The 25256-nt window shown below is 39.8% G+C and overlaps 1 protein-coding gene across 1 annotated transcript; it reads right to left on the bottom strand.

Annotated features, from left to right (window-relative positions):
• Positions 1-16329: 16329 nt before the first annotated feature.
• LOC100346346 (olfactory receptor 5A1-like) lies at positions 16330-17580 on the bottom strand. The gene has a single exon (XM_051854370.2). It carries the CDS (start codon positions 17378-17380, stop codon positions 16418-16420), a length of 963 nt encoding a protein of 320 aa, XP_051710330.2. The 5' UTR covers positions 17381-17580; the 3' UTR covers positions 16330-16417.
• Between the last annotated feature and the right edge of the window lie 7676 nt (positions 17581-25256).

Genomic DNA, 25256 nt, shown 5'->3' with positions numbered 1-25256 from the left:
GCATCTGTAGGTGTGTTTACAGCAGGATCACCACAAACGTGAGTAATGTGTATCCCTGCGATATGGTGGCTACGATGTTAGAACAGCGATGATGTCACCAGGGGATAGGAATTTTTCAGCTTCACTATAATCTTATGGAGCCACCATTGTGTATGCCTGCCACCATTTACCAGAATGTCTTTATGCAATGCATGACTGCATAAGCAGGACTGGACACAGGTTGGAAAGGGAGGAGGAACTACCAAAGAGCCCAACCTATCGCAGTTGTAATAACACTTTACCATGCAGATGGGCATAAGAAGGCATAAGGAAATTAGGGGATTAATTGGAAAGGGAAACAAGTCAACACTGTGCAAATAAAAATATAGGAGTATTTGTTGAAAAATCTCAGTTATTATAGAGTCAAATTGGAGCTCTGGTAACAAGAATCAGGACCTCTTGCTCCGGGTTTGCCTTAGACCTAGGTAGGCCTATCTGTTCCTCCTTTTTTCCTAGCCTCTGTTGAAGCAAGAGTTTTAATTCCTAGTTTGGAAAATAAATACATCACAGGACAGAAAATCAGCACCAGGCTAGGAATCTAGACACTTGGATTCTGTTCCTCAATCTGCCACTCACCTGTTAGTGACGACGGATGAGTCATTTCCCCTCTCTGAGTCTCTGCTTCCCCACTTGTAAAACAACAGGGTTCACTGAGGTCCTATCAGGTATCCATGATGCATGCTTCATTATTCTGTGATCCAGCTTCTACAACAACCCACTTCAATAAAAACTAGGACAGATGCTCTACTAAAATAACTTGAGAATTCTCTGTCACATATACATTACAGTGTGCAAATTTTCCAATTTGTTGTTGCTGCTGAGACTTCCCCCTGGTGACTTACTTCCTTGTGTGCAATTTATTAGTCTTGGGGTCCTTTTCTGCTGGGGTCATTTGCTGTGAGAGGCCAGTTTGTTTCAAGGTGGTTATTGTTTTGCTTCTGCTGAGGCCTTACACTGACTCACTGTTTGTAGTAGTTTTTGGTTTGGGGTCAGTGTGAACTAAGACCTCACATGTATGTGGCCTCAGGTCTTCTTGATTCCCCAGATAGCTCTAGCATATCTTGAACACAATACCTAGGGACAGTAGCCTGGACCCCTCGTCCCATTCCTTATCACCCCCATACCCTACTTTTAGATCTACATCTGTCTCAGAAAACCCCTTAGCCACAGAGCTTCACCTTTCACTTAGAGCACTAATTTTGAGTTCTCTATTTGTGGCAATCAAATATTTCCCCTTTTTGGTTTTTAGCTTGAGTTTTTGTGATTTGTTTGCCTGAGTGCCTGGGGAAGGGAGTTTCCATGCGTCAGCTTAACCAGCTAAATTCTCTTTAGTTATGGTTAATCTTTGAGTAGATCTAACTGGTGGTCACACATAGTTCGGTGCATCACGACTTTGAGAAACGAACTTTTCTGTGATCACATCCTTCCACTAGTAAGTCCAAAACTGAAGTCCAGAATTCTTTGTCCAAAAAGAAGAATTTCACAGAGAAGGGATGCATAAATGAGATAAAGCAAGGGAGAAATGAAGAATGCTGAGTCCTAGATGAACTTTTTTTTTTTTTTTTTTTTTTTTTTTTTTGGCAGGCAGAGAGGACAGTGAGAGAGAGAGAGACAGAGAGAAAGGTCTTCCTTTGCCATTGGTTCACCCTCCAATGGCCGCCGCGGCCGGCGCGCTGCGGCAGGCGCACAGCGCTGATCCGATGGCAACAGCCAGGTGCTTCTCCTGGTCTCTCATGGAGTGCAGGGCCCAAGTACTCGGGCCATCCTCCACTGCACTCCCTGGCCACAGCAGAGGGCTGGCCTGGAAGAGGGGCAACCGGGACAGAATCCGGCGCCCCGACCGGGACTAGAACCCGGTGTGCCGGCGCCGCTAGGTGGAGGATTCGCCTAGTGAGCCATGGCACCGGCTTAGATGAACATTTTAGAGACTGACTTTACTACTCTTGTTAGCATCCAGCTAACAAGATCTTTCCCATTCCCCTTTACTTTGATGGTGTGTGTGAAAATATGAGCAAATTCTTCATGGAGAGAGAAGTACGTGATGAGGATCTAAGGAATCAAGGGAAATCAGTCTTTGCCACTCTCTTGCAAATTGCTTTCTCTCTTTGATCTCCAGTTTCCTCATTCATATAATTATATAACTGGATTATGGCATTATTTTGGCACTGGAAACTTTATTTTCAAACACAGGCTTACATACAAGCCAAGACATAAAGTGTTTAAAAGACGAGTTGCCTTGGTTGAACAGGGGGCAGGCTCCAAAGGCCAATGTCTTAGTTTCCTCCTCTGGGCAGAGGCCTGGGATTCCCTGGAACATGATCTGAAAACTGAAGTTGGTATGTTATCTTAGAATTTTCTACAGTTTAGGCATTCTAGCTAGGCTGAGAAAGAGAAAATTTCCCTTAGTTATAAGACTCATGGGAATTCAACTGATGTAGCATGATTTCCCAGAAAACAGGAAGTTAGTTGCCGAACTGTGAAGCAAGAGTTCGCAGACCATACTGCATGCATTCTTCTTTCTAGAACCTTTCACCCCCTTTTGAGTAAGTGATCAACAAGCCATGGCCAGCTGTTGTGTAGTTAAGTGGAAAGATTGCTGGGCTGGAAAGCAGATGTTTTGTTAACCAGCTGTAAGACATTCACAAATAATTTCACTGCAGGAGAGTGAATAAACTTTTTACCGGGATGTCACTAATAGCTCTAGAAATGTTTCTGAGTTATAATCAAATGGTTTACTACACCAAAATTTACTGAACATTGCTATATGTCAGATATCCCTTGCTCTATCATGGAGATTAGTCTAATGGGAAGACAAACATTGAATAAGATGCTTTAGACAAAATGGAAGAACAGAATGCTAAGAGAATTTAGATAGGCTCTTGGTTGCGAGGTTCAGGGTGGTCCTCCCAGATGCAGGGACAGATAAGGGCACACAAAGAGAAAGAGAAAAGGAGTTAGAGATAAAGATATACATACAGGGGACAGAGATAGAAACACAAAAATAGAGATACGGAGAGAGAACATAGATAGAGAAAAAGAAAGAGGTAGAGGCAGAGAGGATGAGGAAGAAGTCTAGGATGACTACAGACTCTGGGGATGGGTGTAGTTTGAGTACGTGTTGGACTAATAGCTGTGAGTTTTGTCAAATATTGTATATAACCTATGATCAGGGCTGTGGACTTCATGCTGAGGACAATGATAAAGGAATGTAAGATTTTACTCCAGAACGTAAAAATTATACAATATCTCTTTTTAAGAGATCCCTCAGGATGCTCCTTGAGGATGTATCAGGTCTGTTTGGATACCATTGTGTTAATTTCCTATTATGTCACAACAAAGGTAATTTCTTCTAGCGGCCTGGAGATCCAGATTCTAAACTCAAAGTGTCTTCATAAATCCATTCCTTTGGAAGCTATAGAAAATCTCTGTTCTTGCTTTTTTCATTTAGAAAAGCCAACTGTATTCTTGACTTCTGGCATCTTCTTTAGATCTCTCCAAACTGTTGCTTCCATCATTCCATCTCTCACTACAGAGTCCTCTAAGTCACATAAGGTAGCACATTCACAGGTTCCAGGGACTAGAGGGGCTATTTTGTAGACCACCACTACCATGATTGATAAATGACGGCAAAAGTCTCACATACATGTGCCCTTTAGTTAAAACCTTCACATGGGTGGATTTAGGATTTCCTTCCCAAAAATGGATTAGGATTTAGGATTTAGGTTCTTTATGTACAGCAGTGATAACACTTGACAGTGAGGATGAACAGTAAAGTCTACTGGAGGGGGCCAGTATGCTGGCGTAGAGGGTAAAGCCACTGCCTGCAATGCCAGCATCCCATATGGGCACCGGTTCAAGTCCCAGCTGCTCCACTTCCAATCCAGCTCTCTGCTATGGCCTGGGAGAGCAGTAGAGGATGGCCCAAGTCCTTGGATCCCTGCACCCATGTGGGAGACCTGGAGAAGTTCCTGGCCCCTGGCTTCAGATTGGTGCAGCTCTGGCTATTGCAGCCAGCTGGGGAGTAAACTAGCAGATGGAAGACCTCTCTCTCTCTGCCTCTCCTTCTCTCTCTGTGTAACTCTGACTTTCAAGTAAATAAATAAATCTTTTTTTAAAAAAATCTACTGGAGAATCTTTTAAGATCTGTTAACTCATTCCTCACTGATTAGTTAGCCCAAACTGTGTTCTTGAAAATTACTGAGTGAAATTCTCTATTATTAATAATAGCCACCTTCTTCTGATATATTCTGTTCCTCAGCAAACTGTCAGTGAGAACAATGGTGCAATGGGACAGCTTCCAATGGTGATCAGCAATCTTAGTTTCTTAATCTACTCAAAAATGCTAAATCCTTGAATCCATTCCTAAATCAAAACATAAAATCAACTTGCAACAAAGCAAATAAGGGCCCTCCTTATTGATTGCTCAGGATCTGTTCAAAAGGTTGTGAGCAACTCTAACAAATACTTTTTTCTTCAAAGCAACCAACACATTCTGCTACCTGTAGAGCTGCAGGGTTGAGCCAGGAAAATAGAACTGTAGTAAAGCACACTGTTTTCCAATGTGCTATGATTTAAATGTCCCACTGCACTATTGTCCTTTTAAATTATCAGAGTTTCAGCCACTTACCTTTTTCTGCAGTTTTTGTTACATAAAGGGAATGGTGTTCCTATTAGAAATACCATTAGGGCCAGCACCGCGGCTCACAAGGCTAATCCTCCGCCTTGCGGCGCCGGCACACCGGGTTCTAGTCCCGGTCGGGGCGCCGGATTCTGTCCCGGTTGCCCCTCTTCCAGGCCAGCTCTCTGCTGTGGCCAGGGAGTGCAGTGGAGGATGGCCCAAGTGCTTGGGCCCTGCACCCCATGGGAGACCAGGATAAGTACCTGGCTCCTGCCTTGGGATCAGCGCAGTGCGCCAGCCGCAGCACGCTAGCCGCAGCGGCCATTGGAGGGTGAACCAAAGGAAGACCTTTCTCTTTGTCTCTCTCTCTCTCACTGTCCACTCTGCCTGTCAAAAAAAATAAAATAAAATAAAAAGAAATACCATTACTCTTGTTTGTTAATTAAAGAGTTCAACCAATGGTATTAAGTAGAACAACAAAATACTAAAAGGAATAAAGTAGTAAGTTGTTCCTCGACAGTCAGGACAAGGGCTGATCAAGTCACTGCTTCTCATAGTGTCCATTTCATTCCAACAGGTTTCCTTTTTGGTGCTCGGTTAGTTGTCACTGATCAGGGAGAACATATGATATTTGTCCCTTTGGGATTGGCTTATTTCACTCAGCATGATGTTTTCCAGATTCCTCCTCAAACACTACTTCATACTTTGTTTTTCTGTGTGGGTACAAACTGTTGAACTCTTTATTTAGTATATACTAAATTGATCTTCTGTATATAAAGATAATTGAAAATAAATCTTAATGAAGAATGGGATGGGAGAGGGAGTGGAGGAGGGGATGGTTGTGGATGGGAGGGAGGTTATGGGGGAAAAAGCCCCTATAATCCAAAAGTTGTTCTTTGGAAATTTATATTTTTTAAATACAAGTTAAAAAGAAATACCATTAGCAGAATTATCAGTCATAATCCTGATAACAAGGGACTATTCCACATGACTAGTGGTGAGTCATCACAAATTAGCTTATCATGTTGCTGTACTGTGGTGTCTTTTGAAAAAACTGTTTTTCTTATGCTAATTGAACCCAAGAAGTCACTAAAAATATAAAAGTGAAAAGCACACTAGAGGGTTCCTTTACTTATATTTGAAATTTCATTCATTTTATAGTTCATAAGATTTCTTTTATATATATCATTCAGTTTGAGTCTCACTCAAACTCATACAGGTAATTAAAAAGTAAACTGAAAGTAAATTCTTTGTAAAAAATTAAGGGAGGAAATGAGAAAGGGAAGAGGAGAAATTGTGAGAGCATGGGCGGGAGGGAGGGTAGGGTAGGAAGTATAACTATGTTCCTAAATCTGTGTATATGAAATACATGAAATTTGTATACTTTAAATAAAATAAAAAATAAAAATATCTATTTTTATTTTCATTATACAAACTAAAACCATGGGATATTTGCTTTATCTTAAAAGACACAGATCGGAGGCCGGCGCCGCGACTCACTAGGCTATTCCTCCGCCTTGCAGCGCCGGCACACTGGGTTCTAGTCCCGGTCGGGGTGCCGGATTCTGTCCTGGTTGCCCCTCTTCCAGGCCAGCTCTCTGCTGTGGCCAGGGAGTGCAGTGGAGGATGGCCCAAGTGCTTAGACCCTGCACCCCATGGAAGACCAGGATAAGTACCTGGCTCCTGCCATGGGATCAGCGCGGTGCACCGGCCGCAGCGCGCTGGCTGCGGCGGCCATTGGAGGGTGAACCAATGGCAAAGGAAGACCTTTCTCTCTGTCTCTCTCTTTCACTGTCCACTCTGCCTGTCAAAAAAAAATAAATAAATAAATAAATAAATAAAAGACACAGATCGGAGCCAGCACTGTGGCACAGCAGGATAACACCCTGGCCTGAAGCGCGGGCATCCCATATGGGCTCCAATTCTATTCTCGGCTGCTCCTCTTCTGATTCAGCTCTCTGCTATGGCCTGGGATAACAGTGGAAGATGGCCCAAGCTCTTGGGCCCCTGCACCCACGTGGGAGACCCGGAAGAAGCTCCTGGCTCCTAGGTTCGGATTGGCGCAGCTCTGGCTGTTGTGGCCATCTGGGGAGTGAACCATCAGATGGAAGACCTCTCTCTGTCTCTACCTCTCTCTGTAACTCAGTCTTTCAAATAAATAAAATAACTCTTTTAAAAAAAAAGACACTGATCAAGTAAGAAATAAGAGAACCAATAACCAAGATTGAGATTAAATCAGTAATAAAGACACTCCCAACTTAGAAAAGCTTAGGGATGGAGCACACTTGGTAAAGTGATAAGTATAAATACACAACTGATCAAAAAGATAGGGTATGTGTCGATGAGATTTCATAAATAAGACCAGTGTAAGCAAATAATGAAGGATAGAATTAAAAGGGAGAGAATGATCCTGCGGGGGAAGCAGGACACACAGCAGACTCAGAATGGCAAACTCCCAAAACAGCATTCCTGCCTCAGAATCGACCCTTGGGACATTCGGATCTGGCTAAAAGGTCCATGAGAGTCTCACAGGCATGGAAAGCCATGACACGGTGGCAAAAAACAATCTAAATGAAAGATCCTGGTGAACAAGACCCCAGCAGAAGGAACAGGCCATCAAGGAGAGAGGCGCCTTTCTCTGAAGGGAGGAAGGAACCTCCACTGTGATACGGCCTTGACTAAACAAGTACAGAGTTGGTGAACTCAAGGGGCTTCCATAGCCTGGACAGCTCATGGCAAGAGTCTCGGGTGATTGCTGACGTCATAAATAAGAGTGCCAATTGTTAAATCAACAATGGGAGTCACTGGGTACATGCTCCCCACGTAGGATCTCTGTCCTTAATGTGTTTAACTATGAAACTTAAAAACAACACTACTAGTCGAACAATACCCTATACCTGGTTCGGTTGTGTGAGTGCAGCCTGTTGAAATCCCTGCTTAGTATATACTAAGTTGATCCTCAGTATATGAAGGTAATTGAAAATGAAACTCGATGACGGGCGGGATGGGAGAGGGAGTGGGAGAGGGGAGGGTCACGGGAGGGAGGGAGGTTGGGGTGGGGGGAAGCCACAACAATACAAAAGTTGCATTTTATGTTCTACTTAAAACTATTGGTTGAACTCTGTAATTAATACACAATTACTCTTAGGTGTTTAATTAATGCTATAACTAGTACTCAAATAGTATTTTACACTTCGTGTTTCAGTGTGGGTGCAAACTGTTGAAATCTTTACTTAATATATGCTAAATTGATCTTCTGTATATAAAGATAATTGAAAATTCAAAAAAAAAGAAAAGCTTAGGGATGTATGGTGAATTCTACCAAACTTTTCAAGAGGAACTATTTCTAATTCTTCATAAACTATTCTTCATAAATTGAAAGGGAGAACATCCTTCAAAATTCCATCTATGAGGCCAGCATCAGATCAGTTCCAAAACAAGAAAAAGATACAACAAAGAAAGAAAACTATAGACCTCATGATGCAAAAATATAGATGCAAAAATCCCCCCAAAATACTAACTCATCAAACCCAACAACCCATCAGAAAGATCATTCACATGGATCAAGTGGGTTTTATACCTAGTACACTGGGATGGTTCAACATATGCAAATCAATAAATGTGATATATCACATTAACAAATGGATGAATAGAAAAAATATAATTATCTCAATAGATGCAGAGAAAGCATTTGATAAAATACAATATCCTATCATGATAAAAACCTTAAGCAAATTAAGTATAAAAGGAACATTCTTTGACACAATAAATGCAATATATGACAAATCCACAGTCAACATTATATTGAATGATGAAAGATTGGAAGAATTTCCATTGAGATATGGAACCAGACAAGAATTTCCACTTTCACCATTGCTATTCAATTTAGCTCTGGGAGTTTTAGCCAGAGCCATTAAGCAAGAAAAATAAATCAAAGGGATACTAAATTGGAAAGGAGAGGTCAGTTTATCCCTATTTGCAGATGGCATGATCTTAGATATAGGGTAACCAAAGACTCCACTAAGAGACTACTGGAACTCATAAGAGAATTTGGTAAAGTTGCAGGATATAAAATCAACACAAAAATCAACAGTCTGTATACACAAAACAACCTCTTGTGGCTAACAAAGAACTTGGAAGATCAGTCCCAATCACAAGAGCTACAAAAAATTTCAAATACCTAGCAATAAATTTAACCAAGGATGTGAAAGTTCTCTACAGAGAAAACTACAGAACATTAAAGGAAGAAATAAAGGAAGACATTAAAAAATGGAAAAAATAAAAGTACTGAGGAAACTCTTCTTAGATCTAGGAAAAAACAATGCTAAATTCATATGGAAACAGAAGAGACCCTGAAGAGTTAAATATTCCTAAACAACAAAACAAAACAGAAGCATCACAATATCAGATTAAAAAACATACTACAAGGGCAGTTATCAAAACAGTTTGGCACTGGCATAGAATTAGATATGCAGACCAATGGAACAGAATAAAAATCCCAGAAATAAAGCCACACAACTACAACCAGCTAATCTTTGACAACGGAGCTAAAATCAATCCCTGGAGCAGGGACAGTCTCTTCAACAAATGGTGCTGGGAAAAATTGGATCTCCACATGCAGAAGTATGAAACAAGACCCCTAACTTACATCTTATACAAAAATCAACCCACAGTGGATCAAGGATCTAAATCTATAACATGATGCCATGAAATTACTAGAGGAGAACATTGGAGAAATTCTGCAAGACATTGGCATAGGCAAAATCTTCTTGGAAAGACCCCAGAAGCACAGATAATAAAAAGCAAAAATAGACAAATGGGATTACATCAAACTAGGAAGCTTCTGCACAGCAAAGGACGCACTCAATAAAGTTAAGAAGCAACTGACACAGTGGGAAAAAATATTTGCAATCTATGCAACTGATAAATGATTAATATCCAGAATCTACAAAGAGTGCAAGAAGCTCAATAACAAAACAACAATCCTGTTAAGAAATAGGCAAAGGACATGAACAAGCATTTTTCAAAGGATGAAATTCAAATGGCCAATAGGCACATGAAAGAAATGCTCAGGATCACAAGCCATCAGGGAAATGCAAACCAAAACCACAATGAGGTTTCCCTTCACCCCAGTTAGAATGGCTATCATCCAAAAATCAAAAATTAATAAGTGCTGGTGAGGATGTGGGTAAAAAGGTTCTCTAATCCACTACTGGTGGGAATGTAAGCTAGTACAACCATTATGGAAGACAACATGGAAATTCCTCAGAAATCTGAAAATAGATTTACCACATGACCCAGCCATCCCACTCATGGGAATTTACCCAAAGGAAATGAAATCAGCATATGAAAGAGTTATTTGTATCCCATGTTTATTGCACCTCAATTCATGACAGCTTAGATGTGGAATCAACCCACATGTCCATATACTGATAACTGAATAAAGAAAATGGAATTTCTTTTCACTATGGAATACTACTCAGCCATAGAAAAGAATGAAATCCTTTCTTTTACAACAAGATGGATGCAACTAGAAACCATTATGCTTAATAAAATAAGCTACTTTCAAAAAGCCAGCTATCATGTTTTCTCTGCAATGTAGTAGTTAATATAGAATACAAAAAAATGAGTAGGAACAAAAAGTACACCTGGAGATTTGATTGTTGATTTAGCCATTTTTTATATTCCTCTGGAACTGTGATCTTTCTGTTTTTTTATTCATTGAGTATTATGGTCAGTGGTGCATTAAGCTTGTGATTATAGAGTGGACTGAAATATTTTTGCAAAAATTAAAGAATAATGAAGGGAGGAAAAGGAGAGAAGAGGGAGGGAAATGTGATTATCTTAGAATTATATTTATGAAATAAATGAAATCTGTTCTCTTTATATTAATAAAATTTTTAAAAAATAAATGAGAACAATTCTTATAACTCCTAGGCTAATTGACTTTTTTTCCCAATTTCTATCTTTACAGTAGCAACAGATTTGGCTTTTTGACATTTGTGACCAAAAGAACTATGACAAATTCACTTTCGAATGCATGATCCTTATGAGTAAAACAGACTCTTGGGCATTTTTATTTTTTACTTTGCTCAAAAATGTGTAAGCAAGCAGCTTGCAAGGATACATAAGTATAAAAAAATCAAATTGAAAGACTGGTGAAAAAAATAGTGGTGCAGAATAAAACCAAGAATAACAACAAAAGTGCTTACCAGAGTGACCCAAATTCTTGCTACAGATGAGCAATGAATTTTACTGAGAGCTGCTCAATGGCCAATGTGGAAAGAATTCATGTTTCCATTTCAATGAAACAATTCAGTTTATTGATAGAAGGAAAACAGAAAAGTTGCTGAGAAGGCAGAGTTGTCAAAGGAGTCCTCCAGCATAAACAATGCTTCCTGGACTCTGAAGCATAGTTGTGTGTCAATGCAGTCTCATCTGGCTTGATCTTATGGTAAACTTTAAAACATCAGTCTCCCCCTTGTTATCCAACTCACTCCTACCCCTGCTAAGCTTGCCTGTTACAGAGCCTGCTGCCTAGTGGTCAGTCCTTTAGCTGAATCTAGACACAGATGCTATAAGCTGGGATGGGGGGTCTCATTCCTATCATTACTTTTGGAAATCATTATTAATTTATAATAAATTCAATTCTACTTCATTTTAACATTTTAGTTCCTTTCTCGTTTCATATTATTCATTTGTGAATAAAACCAATTATAAAATTGTTCTGTTAAGAAATCCACTTTTCTAAAAGAAAAAAAATACCCTGGAGTAAGATACCTTATTACCATTATGAGCTATAGCCATTGGTCCTAGGATTATCATGACCATCCACCAGTCAATAGGATCAAAGCTATCAGCCTCCGGCAAGGTAACAGCTGGTTAGCTTCATGAACCCCAATGCCAACGCCTATGGCAGTTAAGGGATTGGCTAATATAAACCAAAACCTAGGGATTCAGACTATTAATAAAATATTTATTCACCAGTCTACAGTAGCAGATGCTACTTGAGTCTGAGTTATTTGTATTAAATATTTGTTAATCCAACGGAAGAAGAAAATGGAAATGTGCTCAAATGTGCTCATTTATATATCCTGGGTTTATATTTCTATGAAGTTTATTTGATTTAATGTATTCCAGTGATTTTTATAAAAAGCTACTTCACCATGAAAAGTTGCCAAAGTGATAAAACACACATTGCATTTTTTCTCTTTAGTGAAAATCATGCCAATCACTAGTATATGTTTGACAATTGTTATCCTTAAAATAGTAGTGAGTATATGGTGCAGTGATAATGAATATTCACCATTTAGGGCTACTTATGAGTTACTAGATAGAATCTGGAGAAGCAGACATGTTTGGTATAATTAGCAGGACACTGACTTTCTCTTTCTTTCCATTAAACTTACTGGTACTTGTCTCAAGTCTTTAAGAAAATTCACAGTGGACCATCCTCTAGCAAAGAAATCAGAAAGGATGAAACAGGTCTGAGGGCTTTTAATCACAGAGGTGCACAGGAAAGGTGTTGGCATTATTCACATAGGATACCTGAAGTTGAAAGGCAACATTTGGGAAACTGACCAAAATTAGAAGGAAATTTCTGGGATGAATGAAGTGTCCCTGAGAGCAGACCAACCTAATCTACCTCAGATAAGTAAAGCACCTTTCTCAAGGTTTCAGAACATATAAGACAACTTGTATTCAGTTGACATATTCCATTGCTTTAATGTGTTTGTTTTCACTTAATTCTTAATTTGTTTGCTGAAAAACAAAAACGAAACCCTTTTTTAAAAAATTTTATTTATTTATTTGAAAGGCAGAGTTACAGAGAGGCAGAGGCAGAGAGAGAGAGAAAGAGAGAGAGAGGTCTTCCATCCACTAGTTTACTCCCCAGATGGCCATCAATGGCTGGAGCTGCGCCAATCCAAAGCCAGGAGCCAGGAGTTTCTTCTGGATCTCCTATACTGGTACAGGGGCCCAAGCAGTCTGAGCCATCTTCTACTGCTTTCCCAGGAGTTTTCAGAGAGCTGGATCTGAAGTGGAGCAGCTGGGACAAGCACCGGCGCCCACATGGGATGCTGGCACTGCATCAGCTTTACCTGCTATGCCACAGCCCCAGCCCCCAAAGAAATCTATTTTTGAAAAATATTTTCTAAATAATTTTCATCTCTCCTATTATTGAAACAAACTAAATATTTAACAGGAGTGAGCCACTTCTGTTTCCCTATTGTGCACTTAAAGAAGTCTAACTAAAGAAAATATTTAGATATATGAAATCTAAAAAGGTTTATCTCATGGAAATGCAGAATAGAATAATAGTTGCAAGAGGCTGGGAAGAGTAAAGGGATGGGGGAAGGGACAGTGTCAGGGATAGAGAAATATTGACTAATGAGTGTTTTTAGATCACAGAAATAAGTTCTGGCATTCTATTGTGCAGGAGGGTGACTACAGGTAATAATAATGTACAGTGTATTTCAAAAAAGCTAGGAAAAAAGTATTTTCATCATGAAAAGAAATATTTGAGAAGATAAGTACACCTACCCTGAATTGAACATTACACAATGTATACATGATTGAAACATCACATGGTGCCCCATACATATCTATAATGTTTGTGTCATTAAAATTTTATTGCAAAAAAAATTTAGGCAGTTTTTTAAAATGTATGTTTTCATCTACATGAAAGGGAGAGAGAGAGAGAATCAGAGAGAGAAACAGAGATCTATCTGTTTGCTTCCCAAAATGCCTGCGACAGCCAGGGCTGGGCCAGGTCAAAGCAAGGAGCTTAGAACTCCATCTGGGTCCCCCACATGGGTGTTAGGGGTCAAAGCACTTGAGTCATCATCTGCTGCCTCCCATGAATCATTCGCAGGAATCTGGATCCAAAGCAGAAGTACCAGGCAGGGCTAGAACTGGGGCTCCACAGCAGTCTAACCCACTACACCACAGTGCACAGTCCTCTAGGCAGTTCTAGGCAGTTTTTGACAGAATTTGCTTTTATTTCTTTGTCTCTGATTGATGCATGTAAGAATGTGTAGTTCAGATTAACTCTCTAAGTATCATGTAATATTCATTTAGGATTTCCTGAACTTGCTAGCATGTGCCATGTTTATGTAACTTAATCTCCTTCCTGAGCCATATACATGGCATCCCAGATAAAAATAATTAAAATTTCTATTTCAGAATGGTGACTCTAATAAATAATGCGTTGTGTATTTAAAAATTGCTAAGGGAGTTGATTTTAAATGTTTTCACCACAAAACATGGTAAGGATGTAAAGTAAATGGATTTAATCAACACGATTTAATCATTTGACATTGTAAACACACATCAAAACATTACCACCACTGTACCTCATAAATACATACACTTATTATTTTACAATTTAAAAGGAAATTAAATAATAAAATAATTTCTAAATTCCTATTTCATAATCTGATTCTAAGAGCTAAAAAAATAATGCCTATAAAAACCTGTCTGTAGTATACAGAACATTTCATGTAAATCAGGACAGTAAACGACTGTGTTTCAAGTATTAAAAGAATACATAGAATCTACCAAGAGAATAAACTTGCTTGATCATATCACCCTTCCCCAAGGGTATGAGGAGCTAGGTGTCCTATTACACAGCTGGCTAGACACACCCTCTAAATAGCAATCCAGCCTCTAGTTCCTACACTAAAAAGTGGCTATGAGCATGAACTGGCATCTACAAATATGTGTACGTCATACTGGATACTGTAGATATTATGTAATTGGCAAAACTTGACAACTGCCTTAATGTTCACCAGTGGAGGAACAGGTACATTAACTTTGGTATTTAATTCTATGAAAGAAAAAAAAGACTGAGGTAGATATGTATGTTCTTAACACCAGGAGAACTTCAAGAAACAATGTTGAATGAAATAACACAAAATATAGAATAATCATATAGTTCAACACCATTTATATAAATATACACAAAGCAGTATTATATATTTCAGCTAGTATACATGTGAATGTTAACATGCATAAAAAGTATAAGTTTACATACCACAGATGATGTAGTTCAGCATGGGGATCATGGTTTCTTGGGGAGTGTGGGAACAGACTGACACTGAGTGCCATGGTCGAAGGAGATATTTTCTACCCATAGGTTTCATTTTTTAAACAAGAAATCAGTGTTTATGATATAAAATTAAAATGCAATTTTTAAAAATTGTGCATAATTCCTGACATAGTATAAGCATTCCGTAAGTGTTAATTCCCTTTGTTTGCTATAAATCTCTGAATTTGGATTTATTTATCTATTAAGTGCATAGTTTGTCTAAGCCATGTCCTGTTTTGGGGAAAGAATAGAGGGATGTTTAGACAAGGATGTTAACAATTAAACAAGAAAAATATTTCAAAATGTCCTAGGTAATGATAGGTGAAATAGAGGATGCTATAGGGATGCATTTCAGAAACAATTAATCTGGTCTAAAGGAGGCCAGGATCAAGGAAGACTTTACAAAGGAATCTCCAGTCTAAGTCACAACCCCTCCCTTACATAAACTGCTAATAATCCAAGTGGTCAGATAACTGATCAATGAGAACTGTGCTGATTACAATGGGACTAAGGTGAAATAGTTATGGCCGTAGAAGATGTGAGTTAGGGTTTGTTTGCATGGTTTACTATGGTTTACACAAACAATTTTTATCCTTTCTTCAAGAGTCATCTTCAAAATGGGATCAAAAACAACTTAAAATCCACATTCAGCTCTGATGCACACTCACTGACATGGTTGTCCTATCTCAGATCAGGTCATGGATTGGGATCCCTGTCTGAGATAGTGGATAAAAATGAAAACAAGGATGTCAGAATCATGTGACAAACCAAGGTCAAATTCCAGGGGACAGCAGACAGTGTACAATTGGCAGTTTGTGACATAAAAGTCAAGTGAGGATGGAGTGAGACAGAGAGTGAGTCAGATAGCCATATAAGGCCAAGAGTAGAACTGGTCTCAGGAGTAAATGCACAAACAGGGCTGCCAGAGGAAATCTCTCTTCCCTGACCTTGTTCCTTAAACCAAGTGGCCTCACTCATCACCCATCATGGGAGATTTCAGACATGCAAATTAACCTTATGGCACACTATTCCCTGTTAGGGTTTCTCATTTGACCTTTTCCATGTTTTTTGCTTGCTATGGCTTTACAGCTTTGGCGCCTTGAGTTTTGACTCCTGTTTCTGGCCCCAATGGATTTCATGGCCCCCAAATGTGACCTTGGCTCTTCTCAAACATGGTTAACAGATTCCTCTTGCTCCTGTGGTAAACACTGCTGACCTCAGATGGGGGCTCAGATTTCTAACCCAGAGTCAGCTTTGCTGGTCAGTACCAATCCTTGGTTAGGTAGGATCCAAGTTAAGAGGAATAGAAGATTTGTCCCAAAAAGTAAATGGATTGGTAGGAGAAGTATTGTATTGTAAAGAGGTCTTCATATCAGTAGTCCTGGAATCATATTCCAGCAAGTTCTAAGGCACCTAATGTTTTACAGCTAAGGAACCTTACAGGAAAGTGTATTTATTTTCTATTGCAAATGACCAAAATTGAAATCCTATCAGCCCGTGAGAAAAACATGTACATAAAGAAAGCAAACCTCTGTTGAGCCTAATTGTCCAGTGGACATGCAGCTTGGGGATTTTATTTTGAAAGAGTGTCTCTAATACTTCTCAGAGTCTACATGCCATTTATTTCATGCTTATCTAGATTGAGCAAAACTGGAAAAGCTTTTTTTTTTAACTTAAGGAACTATAAAACACAGAGAGGATAACTGCTTCCTCCTCTCCTTGATATTTTTCAATGCATCTTTGATCTCCTTGTTTCGCAGACTATAGATGATGGGGTTCAGCATGGGGATCACAGCACTATAGAACATGGAAGCCACTTTATCTTGGTCCCGTGAGTACCCAACAGTGGAATGAAGATATGAGAAGAGCCCTGAGCCATAAAAGAGAATCACTGTGGTCAGATGAGAGGCACAGGTGCTGAAAGCTTTTATCCTCCCTTGAGTTGAATGGATCTTCATAACAGTGGCAATGATGTAGCCATAGGAAACCAAGACAACAAGAGCTGATGTGCCGCCGACTGCACACACAACTAGAAAGTTCACCACCTGGCTGATGAAGGTACTGGAGCAAGACAAGCCCAGCAGGGGTGGCAGGTCGCAGAAGAAGTGGTTAATGACTCGTGGCTCACAGAAATGGAGCTGGAATATGGAGCTAGTTTGGACCAACCCCGTGAGGAGTCCACCGGCATACGCTGTAATGGCCATCCCCACACAGATGGTGGGAGATATGAGGGCTGTGTAGAGCAGAGGGTTGGAGATGGCAGCATATCGGTCGTATGCCATGGCCGCCAGGAGGCAGCACTCGGTGCCTCCCATCCCAAGGAAGAAAAAAAACTGAGCAGCACAGCCCACAAAGGAGATGACTTTCTGTTCCTGGAAGAAGTCACAGAGCATCTTAGGGGCTACAGAGGAGGTATATGATATATCAACAAAGGATAAGTTACCAAGGAAGAAATACATGGGGGAGTGGAGATGTGAATCCATCCTGATAAGTACAATGAGGCCCAGGTTCCCAGCCAGAGTCATGAAATAGATTCCCAGACAAAGCAAAAAGAGCATAACCTGCAGCTCAGGACGTTCTGAAAATCCCAAAAGGATGAAATTGGTCACTGTGCTGTCATTTCTTCCCACATCCATGTGTCAACTCTCTGCTGCATTCAGAGCCCCAAAGGGAGATTTCCTGGGGCAATGACAATCAGGTGAAGAAACTGGGTCTGTAGGGGAATCATACACTCCCAGAATCAGAGGAGACACCATAAGGCAAATGTCCTATCCCTAATGCAGAATCTCATTCCACCCCATGATCGGGCCTTTCATGGAGAGCACCGTCACCTTGCTCTGACGCATATGTTTACGTAAAATTGACAGACTCCAGAAGAAATTCTTTAATATTTCTACATTGCCTGGATGTTACCTTCACTGTCAACATCACCATGCTACCGAAGGAAATTACTAATGGCACTTTCACTAACTACTACTGTTTTCAATTGCTCCAAGAATTGGGATTAGATTATTAGATCACTAAGATTTACACTGTATATTATTTTCTAAGAGAACAAAAACACCGTAACTCAAAATGCTTGGAGAGACCGATGTGTTTCTTGTAAATGTAGTTTGGTTTATGAGGTCAAGTTTAGTTTTTTCTCCTTTAAGTAGGAGAGTGAAGTACATAGAGCTTTGCAAAACTGGCATCCCTTTGAGAGACTAAATAAGGGCTAAAAATGTCTGACATTAAAATTCTACCACTGCTTGTGCACAAACATAGCCAATTGATCAAATATCTAGCCTCAAGTTCTTGACAGGATTAGATGCCAATGATGTAAAAATTAATGAACATTTTTAAGTTCAAAATGCTCAACTTAATGCATGGGACAGACAGGCCATTCAATTCTATCATCCTGCAACAGGAGCTCTGAGAATCGTTCATACAATTCCATGCAATCTGGACATAGCGGATGGTCTTTTCAAAAAGACATATTTGAGGAGGATTCCAAAGATGAGTAAAGGGATATCAGGATGAAAATTTGGTGTGTGATGGAGTTGGGAGGTGGCTGGTTCAGAGATCTCTAAATTCAAAGGAGGTAAAGTGTTTCCAAACGCACAGGAGAGCATAGCGTTTTAGGGACATCAAATATCATGGCAGGAGCATGCAATAAACAGGATTAATAGAAGACAAGTTTTGAGAAAGGACAGCAGACAAATTGTGAAAGATCTTCAGAAGCAAAGATGCAAACATGGTAGTATGCTTCATATATATATATATATGCATAAGCACAAACCTACAAACACATAATTGCATAAACTGTATATATAATTACATGTGTGCACATGTATTCATATTAAATTTCTATCTTCTCCTCACCTCTGGACTTCTTTCCCTTTTATCCTAATCTGTTTTTATAGTACTATTGTCTTCTAACATTAAATGCAAAACCTGTTCCTTTATTGACTTCTTCCCTCCAATATAGCTTGATATATTTAGGGATCTGTTTCTTCTGATAGTTTTTTTTAAGCTTTATTAATTTGAAAGTGAGAGTTACAGAGAGAGAGAAAGAGGAAAGAGAGAGAGAGAGAGAGAGAGAGAGAGAGAGAGAGAGAAGGCTCTCATCTGCTGTTTCACTCCCCTAGATGGCCACAATGGCCAGGGCTGGGCCAGACAGAAACTAGGATCCTAGAGCTTCATCCAGGTCTCCTATGTGGATGGTATGGGTCCTAACACTTGGGTCATCTTCCTCTCCTTCTTCCAGGCCATTAGCAGGGAGCTGCATCAGAAGTGTGGCAGCCATAATAAGAACTGGTGCCCATATGGGATGCCTGCGTCACAGACAGTGGCTTTACCCACTACACCACCACTCAGGCCCTTTTGTGATATTGAAGTATCCTAGACACCTATATTAGTGCCTGGTACATAGTAAGTGATCAATAATTATTTGCTGATGTTAAAGAATTTGACCTTTTTCCTATGGACAAGAAGGAACCATAAAAGTTTTCCTTTCCTTTCTTTTTAAAATTTTGTTTATTTCTTTTCAAGCACGGATCAGATGTCAAACAAATCTTTAACAATATAATAGGCTAGTGTAGAAGTGGTTGGGAGTGCAAGGACACTGAGAAGAAAGACCAGAAAATTTCTTCAAAAGCTAAGAAGAAAGTCAGTGATTTGAACCGAGACAGTTTTAGAAATAAATTCTCCCGTAATAGGTAACAGAATAGGGAAGAGAAACTTTAAAAGCAGTATTTCCCCCACCCTCCTACTTATTTCTGCACATCTACAGTTAGAATGAAAGGTACATTTTACCAAGATTCATCATTTTTTTTATTTAAACTCCATGTGTCTAGTATTTCTAATCTATGAATTTTTAAAGTATGATAAAAATGAATTGCTGCTGGGGCCGTTCCTGTGGCATAATAGGCTACTACTCCTTTTCCAATTCAGTTCTCTGTTTATGGCCTGGGAAAGTAGTGGAAGATGGTCCAAGTCCTTGGGTGCCTGCACGCAAGTGGGAGACCTGGAAGAAGTTCCAGGCTCCTGGCTTCAGATCAGCCCAGTTACAGCTGTTGTGGCCATTTGGGAAGTAAATCGGTAGATGGAAGAGCTCTCTCTCTCTCTCTCTCTCTCTCTCTCTCTCTCTCTAACTCTACCTCCCAAATAAATAAATAAAATCTTTTTTTTAAAAAGCTAACTGCTGGTTATTTTCTATAAATACGACATAGATAGCCAGGTTATTTTGAACAGAGGCATCTGCAGGTGAAATTAAAGAAAAATTTTGTATCATATATGTTACATTTCCTTTTAAAAGTAACTTATATATACATATTTGTATGATGTTTGAGCCACCACCGCTTATTTTTACAGTGCATTTGACTTTTCACATCTGTTACCTTACTGTAGTCACCAGAAGCAGGGTTTTGATACCAGATAAGACTAGCCTCTAATCCTGGCATCCATGCTCACCAGCTTTGTGGCTTTGGACAAGCGGGTATATCACTCTAATCTCCTGTTGTGATTTTGCTGTATTGTAAAATGGAGGCCATAATAAGACTATCTCATAGATTGTGAATATTAAATGAAATAAAAAAATTTTGGAGAGAAAAATAGTTTTCATTACTTCTCAAATGACCTACAGTGGCAGAATATGAACCCATGTCTTTTCATCCCTAATTTAGTGTCTTCTCTGCACTGTACCTGCTGCCTAAGCTTGGTGCATGGACTTGTACGCAATCAAAATGCTACATCCGCCACATGACCTTTAGTTAGTAAAACTTGGTACACTTTGTATTTGTTATTGTTTGCTTGCTTCTTCTCTGTCTCCTTAACTGCAAATTCTGGGAGGCCACTAGAGCCTCATAGCCTCACCCAGGGTTTATCACAAAGCAGGCATTAAGCAATATTTGCCGAATGAATTAAATTACTATTCCATGCATTTACAGACAAGAAGATTGCTGAGGCTGCAAAAGCTCAAGAAGTTATTAGGTGACTGGGTTAAGATCTAAACCTCCAATTTATTGACTCCAGAGCCTGTTTTGTGAACTCAGTAAAATAATCTGACCCTGGGTCTGGGCAATCAGTGGAGCCAAATTGTAATAGCTATAATTGCCTTGGATAGGCTCCTTCTCCCCTCCCATCTTACTGGACGAAAAATGGTTATGTGCAGTCTGAAAATGATGATGAAGAGCTTTCTTGTCCTGAACCTCAGCAGGGCTGTTTACATTTTAGATATGGTGGGAACAACAAATCTAGATAAAGAGGAATGAAGTTCTAATGAGGTGATTCCCAAGTGAGCGAAGAATTTGGGGGGTGGCGTGTATTGGTAGTTTGGGTGATTTTGTGGGGCATGATGAAGGAAACCTGGACAGCCTGACATGAGGACAAGAACTGGGCTGTTTACCCTGATCATTCATTCTCCCCTCATCTGCTGCAGTGCCTGGCACATCACAGGTGCTCAAAGGGTTATCCAGTAATTACCACACTGGGACTGTAAGTTTGTCCTAATTCCTCAATCACTGGGCCTATCCTATTTTTAATATTGCATTAATGTCCAGAAAACTATGAGGATATAGCAAAAATACTGGAATAGTAAAATATCAGAGTCAGAAACCGGTTAACCTAATCTTTTTCCATGAAAGATGATAAAACTGATTCCAACAGAGATAAAGTGAGTGTTTGTGCAGTTCATTGGTACCAGAGGTGAAAATATAATTAATGTCTTGTTTTCCAGAAGTAGCTCTTTCTGTATTGTTTTAAAATATGGAGTCCCAAAAATAACCAGGGAGAATCCAGACATAATCAAACTACATCTTATGAATCTAGAATTGCACAAAAAGCACCAGTACGAAAGTTCAAGGAAAAAATTCTGATCCAAGTCCTGTTTCTCTTACCTTTGTACTGTGTGACCTTTGGGAAAATATTTCCCTCTCTGAATCTTAATAGTCTCATATCCTGTATAGACCATAGAAAAATGGAAAAATTAGCTTAGGTCAGTCTTTTTTGGTCCATTTTCTTCCTTTCTTATTTCTATTTGCAAATAACAGAAACATTTTTTAAGACCACAGAATTTTTGCAGAATTACAGAATACAAAATAGGTAAATTTTAGCTTCCTCTGGTTAAAGTCAGAGCATAGAAGAGCATCTTGCCTGCTCTGCTTCCCCCACATTCAAGGGTCTTTCTTACTGCACTATTCTGGGATTCTAGGATTCTCCAGTAACCATTCCAAGGAAGGAAAACAGCAGACAGACTTACCTACAAATCATTGAACTCCGCATTTCAGTGGGATGGCTAAGATCACAGGCTTGGAACAGTAACAAAACCCAGCTCTGCTAGCATCTGGAGTACAGGTCTTGACCAAAGAAATAGATAAAATTTTGATGTAGCTATGGTAAATTGTCCACCATGGCAAGGACTTTATGGAACTTTAATGGAAGGCTAGCTCTCTCCCAATTGCCATGGTATCTGTCCCGACGGTGAGTTATGATGTGTCCCAGAGAGTACTAACAGGCAGCTTGGCTGCCTGCCTGGGCTCAGGAGTAAAGAGGATGACAGCTTCGTTTGGGTAGAGTTGATTTTCATAAGCCCTGCTTCCATTATATTCCTGACCCCTGGTCTCGTTCCAGTAAGATATCCCTGGAGTCAATAAACTCCAAGACTGGTTTTTGGCTCCAAAATAAGCAACAACATTATACAACAGCAGTTACCTTTATAAAGCAACCGATTTTACAGAACTCCTCTGGGTATTTTCCAAGAATTAGAACTAGAATGAAATGTGCTAAAAAAATTTTTTCAGAAGTAGGGAAGGAGGTGGGGAGGCTTTTAATGCAAACACATGTTTACACAGACTTATGAGTCTAGAATTGCCAAAGCAGCAACCTGAAAGTTAAAAGGAAAACAAGTTGACTACAGACATGCTGGAAGTGTAGAAGCAGAGTTTGTGCACTTGACAGTGAAGAGGTTTATGATTTTAAAGTTAGTTGAACTTGTGGATTCCTTGAAATCCTGAGATTCTAATTCTATGAAATAAAGAAACAGGAAAGGATATAGGTGGGTATTAAATATTTTTGATTGTGGAGAGTGGCCTCTTGTATACTTTATGGCATAATATCCTCACAGTTAACCACCAACAGAAAAATTCTTAAATGCATTTTCAGTTGCGAAAATGAATTTTTGAGAAGTCGCTTGCAAGGATCACACAGAAAGCTTGTGGCAAAGCTGGAATTTAAAATAAGGTCTTCTTGAAGCCAAACCCATGATGGATCCTCTATTCTCCACTGCCCCCATAAGGACATTAAAAAAAAAAAGGACGACAATTCAAAAAAATTACTTGATAGCTGTTATCATTCAAAACATCTATGTGCAGGGAGTATGAAAGAAAAATAACCTTTTGCTTTTTGTCTAGGGCCACATTTCCTTCATGTACGTGCTTTTTTTCATTTATCAAATATCTACTTGAAAAGACTTGAAGTCTATTTGCGTGTCTTGGGGAAGGACATGCCAGGAACAGAAGGAAGTGGGCATTGTGTAAACCCACAGGAGACTGTGGCTTCTTTCAAGGATTTGTGAAAGATGGTGTCCACACCCTGTTTCTGCTGGCAGCTCTTCAACTTGTATCCAGATGAGAAAAATCTGCTGCACTTTCCGTCTCCACCCACAACCCCACCAGCCTTGCTTCTGCCAGGGTCTGAGTCTCCTACTGTGAAGCTAAGCAAATTATACCGCCTCCTTGAATCCCCCGCTCTTGGAGTTATGCCTACATTCTTGGGGTCTCTCTAAAGACTTAGTGTTGAGTGAAGATCACCATGCTCAATGCAGTAGTTTGTACAAAATTAAAGCTTTTCTAGAAAAAAACACAAACCTCTGGGTTCTCCTTCATTATTGCCACGTGAAATATATAAGGGTATGATTTGAGAAGACTGTACTGTTTTACAATTCCTCCCCCCACTTTGTTAGTTAAGGATTATCTTTTTTCTTTGTTACTTAAAACGGTGTCAGTAGTCAATGAGACCTACTTTCATGCCTTCTCCACCCCCAGAAAATTTTATTTCGCCAGACAATTGTCATCTACTGTTCATGATCTACCACAATCTTCTAACTGGTTTTTTGCCTTTAGACTCCATTCAATTCAATATTTCCTCATAACCTGCAGGTGGACCACTCTAAAGCACACATCCAGTCTTGCCATTCCTTGTTCAACCATGTCCATTAGATTGTTGCTGTTTGTTAATGGTCCAAAGATATCTAAATTCCTTATCCTGATCTCTAAGCCCTGACCACACATGATGGTTGGTGAACATAGCAGAGAAACTGGAGGAAAAACATGAACAAGAGGTTATTGCATGTGGCAAGAAAGGTGTGGTTTCCCCAGTACAGTTCAATAGAATGCTGGGGGTATCTGGAATAGGGCTTGGAGGGAATCTGAGTAATATCAAGTACTGAAGAAAGGGTTAAGCCAGGTTTGAAGCAAAATAAGAAAAAGAAATGAGAAAGTGGGTCCAGGGGCTGGCACTGTTGAGTGAAGGAATTCTCTAGATTGGAAAAGTTAGAACAGGTTTGGAGACTAAGGCAGTGGTCTCAGCTGTGGCTGCTCACCAGACACAACCAGTTATTAGCTTGATGGGAGAATTTATGCCTGTGCCTGAAGTCATGGAGAGAAAGTCACACAAGAGCTCCGAGGCAAGCAGCAGGGGGAAGAACAAGAAACCTAGAATCAAGGAGACAGGGACTCCACATGGGAGATACTGAAGCAGAGGACAAATTACAGAATTTTATACTTTGGCTGAAAGCCAGTCTTGTCTGTCTTTGTAAATAACTGTTTTAGCTTTTTAAAAATAACATGAAAGTTCATTTATTTATTTTGTTGGATCCAGGATAAATGGGAGAAAGTGTTTTCTGAAATCGGTTCTCAGTCTTAGAATAGATCTATAAACTAGCATGGTAAAACCTAGAAAACAGTTAGCTAACCACATCTGTCAGACATCTGCAGCCCTCCATACATAGTGCCTGTGGCCTATTATTTAAAGAGATTCTTCTGATCCTCTGATCCTGCTTGGAGTGAGGGGAGGAGTAGAGCCACTTCTCGGAAGCCACAAAGCTGTGGTATCCCCCACTAAGACAGCCCACCCTTCTCTTTTCCTTAAAAAGCCATCCTTTGAAAAAGCCTTTCTCAGACCAGGAACACAGTGAAGCATGGAGCCATTGGGAATCATGCATCCCATTGATTCTCATGCATTGCAACACCATGTTGTCCCTTAAAATAGACCTGAAAATGATCCAGTGCTAATGTGATTTGGGAAAAGTATGACCATACTGAACTTGCTTACTCTTAAAAGTAGCATTTTGTTGGCAGGACTGTTTCAAGAAGAGGCCACAATGATTGGAGACAGGCAGTGTGGCTGATGAATGGTCAGTGGAGAGGGCTACTCAGACAGGCCCCAGATGGTGGGAAAGGTCTTGTCTACAGGGGACCATGAAAAGTCAGATGAACAGAGGATCCTTGAGTCTACATGGATTTTGATGGCTTGGGG

This window comes from Oryctolagus cuniculus, chromosome 1, assembly GCF_964237555.1.
Source record: "Oryctolagus cuniculus chromosome 1, mOryCun1.1, whole genome shotgun sequence".
NCBI classification, from domain to species: Eukaryota; Metazoa; Chordata; class Mammalia; order Lagomorpha; family Leporidae; genus Oryctolagus; species Oryctolagus cuniculus.
The sequence above is the reverse complement of the archived record's forward strand: the minus strand, read 5'-3'. Positions and strand labels throughout refer to the sequence as shown.